At 47.9% G+C, this 2,832-nt stretch overlaps 1 protein-coding gene across 1 annotated transcript; it reads left to right on the top strand.

The window, feature by feature from the left end:
• The first annotated feature begins 1,246 nt into the window (after window positions 1–1,246).
• On the top strand, window positions 1,247–2,422 carry LOC124542800. Its single transcript, XM_047120686.1, has one exon. It carries the CDS (start codon window positions 1,247–1,249, stop codon window positions 2,420–2,422), a length of 1,176 nt encoding a protein of 391 aa, XP_046976642.1.
• Window positions 2,423–2,832: the final 410 nt, after the last annotated feature.

Below are 2,832 nucleotides of genomic sequence, written 5' to 3'. Positions count from 1 at the left end.
AGAAAAAAAAGGAGGATCAGAAACGCTGCACCCCACCGGAAAAATCACGTAGTAGCCGAATATAACGCAGCCAAGGAGCTTTACATCAATCATTCCTTGGATGCGCAAACCAAGAGCTGGAAGGAGTTCTGCACCAGACAGGACAAGAGAGTATGTGGGACGAAATTAAACATGTATTGAGGAGAACGTCTGTTAGAAAAGAAGACCTGCTACTAAGAGGACCCGACGGCAAGACGCTGAATCCAAAGCAGTCAGCCGACTTCTTAACAAAGACGTTCTACCCCGAAGACGCGACTGAAACCGACACCCCGTACCATACACATCTACGCCGTCTGGTGGAAAACATTCCTAAAGAGTTGATAGGAGACCTAGGAGAAGAAGAGAGAAGAGACCCACCGTTTACCGGAGCTGAGTTGGAGGCCGTACTGAAAGAACAAAACCCCAAGAAGGCACCGGGACCAGATGGGTTCACAGCGAACCTAACGATAGCGAACAAATGCCTAGCTATCTCATACTTCCCGAAACAATGGAAAGTCGCCCATGTAGTAATACTAAACAAACCGGGTAAAGATGATTACACCAGCCCAAAATCCTACCGCCCTATAGGCCTGCTATCAGTGCTAGGGAAAACGGTAGAGAAATTATTTGTAAAAAGACTACAGTGGCATCTACTCCCGACACTCAACTCTAGTCAGTACGGATTTCTACCACAGCGTGGAACCGAGGACGCTCTCTATGATTTAATGAGACATATGGAAACAGAAAGAGAGAGAGGTAACTCCGTTATCCTAGAATCATTGGACATAGAGGGCGCCTTCGATAACGCGTGGTGGCCGGCTCTAAAGAACCAATTGAGACTCAGACGCTGCCCTAAAAACTTATATCTGGTGGTAAATTCATACCTCCAAAACCGGAAAATAATAGTCAATTACGCATGAGAGAAGAGCGAAAGGGATATCACGAAGGGATGCGTACAGGGCTCCATAGCGGGCCCCACATTCTGGAACATCATACTGGATCCCCTCCTGCAAAGACTATCGGTCGAGGAGGTTTATTGTGAGGCCTTCGCAGACGATGGGGTTCTGGTGTTCTCTGGGAAGTCCCTCGCAGAGTTGGAAGATCGTATCTGCAAGGTGCTGGAGGTAACAGTTAAATGGGGGGAAGCCAATAAGCTAAATTTCGCAGCACACAAGACCCAGGCAATGCTGCTAACAAAAAGATAAAATATACCCCCCCACACTTAACAATGTCTGGTACCTCACTGGCACTTGTTGATGAGGTCATACTTCTCGGCTTAACATTCGACAGGAGACTTAACTTCAATAAACACGTACAAAACGTGTGTACGAAAGCTGCCAGCAGTTCCAAACAGCTGGCATGCGCAGCGAAGGTCTCCTGGGGACTGAACAGAGAGATCATCAGGACCATATATATAGCAGCCGTAGAGCCAATCGTCACCTATGGGGCGTCTGCATGGGCAAAGGCGTCTGAACTACAAAGTAACAGAAAGGCATTAGACACACTCCAGAGGGGATTCGCACAGAGGATTAGCAAAGCATATCGAACAACATCTCTGAATGCAGTGCTAATCCTTGCCAGCATCCTATACCTACCACTAAACCGCAAACTCGAGGGAATTGTTAAAGCTGGCGATCTACCACATCCAGCAACTCGACTCCATCTGGAGTATGACCTCCTCGAGGACATGACAGATGCCAATCAGGTGGCACTTAACATAACGAGCCCACAGATCTACATAGACGGAAGCAAGATCGAAGGGAAGGTGGGCGCGGCACTAACGTGGTGGGAAACAGGTAAGGAGAAACTCAACGAAGTTTTCAGCCTGGATCCCTCGTGCACAGTGTTCCAGTCTGAACTATATGCGCTCCGTAGAGCGGTGATTAACGCAATGCACAGCACAGAACCGAACATCAACATCTTGAGCGACTCCAGATCGTCTCTGGAACTACTGTGCAGTACTAGGCTTACTCACCCTCTAGTAAAATCCACCAAGGAGTGCATAGCGGAGATACTGTCGCGAGAAAGAGGCGTGCGCCTGTTCTGGCTCAGGGCCCATGTGGGAACAATGGGAAACGAAAGGGCAGACCAACTAGCCAAAGAAGGTGTGCTCAAAATTAAAACAACACCCGATTATGCTGAAATCCCTTTGTCATATGTGAGAAACAAAATCAGAGAGGAATCCATTGCCAGATGGCAAGACAGGTACAATTCGGCTTCACAGGGTGCGGTCACGAGAACTTTCCTGCCCAACATTAGACAGGCCTACAGCCTAGTCAGGGGAACGAAACTCAACCAAACCCACATACAAATCCTCACAGAACACGGGGGTTTCGGGGAGTACCTGCACCGGTTTGGGCTTAAAGATAGTCCCGGCTGTGAGTGCGACCCAGACATCAGCTAATCGATATGGCACATTTTATTGGACTACCCAAGGTTTCAAACCGCAAGGCACAACCTAGAAAACACTGTCTCCCGCAATATCAACAAAGAGACAGTTGCGGAACTCTTGCACAGGACAAACGGACTAGAGACCACTTCCTATGTTATATCTACGAAGTGGGGGTAAGAGCCACAAACGTAAATAAAACCATACCTGCTCCGAACAGACACACCACAACCACACAAATAGCACAAACAAACCCGAATCACCGACAGCCAACAACATCCAGTCTCCGAAATTATATAATAACAGGAATAGGTGAAAAAGGGCAACCTGGAATGAGGATCCGAGGTGTTGCCCTATTCATGGATAACAATTCAGAAAGAGTAAGGATGGCTTTCTGTAACGACAGGGTGAAGACCAATGTCTAC

This window comes from Vanessa cardui, chromosome W, assembly GCF_905220365.1.
Source record: "Vanessa cardui chromosome W, ilVanCard2.1, whole genome shotgun sequence".
NCBI lineage: Eukaryota > Metazoa > Arthropoda > Insecta > Lepidoptera > Nymphalidae > Vanessa > Vanessa cardui.
The sequence above is the reverse complement of the archived record's forward strand: the minus strand, read 5'-3'. Positions and strand labels throughout refer to the sequence as shown.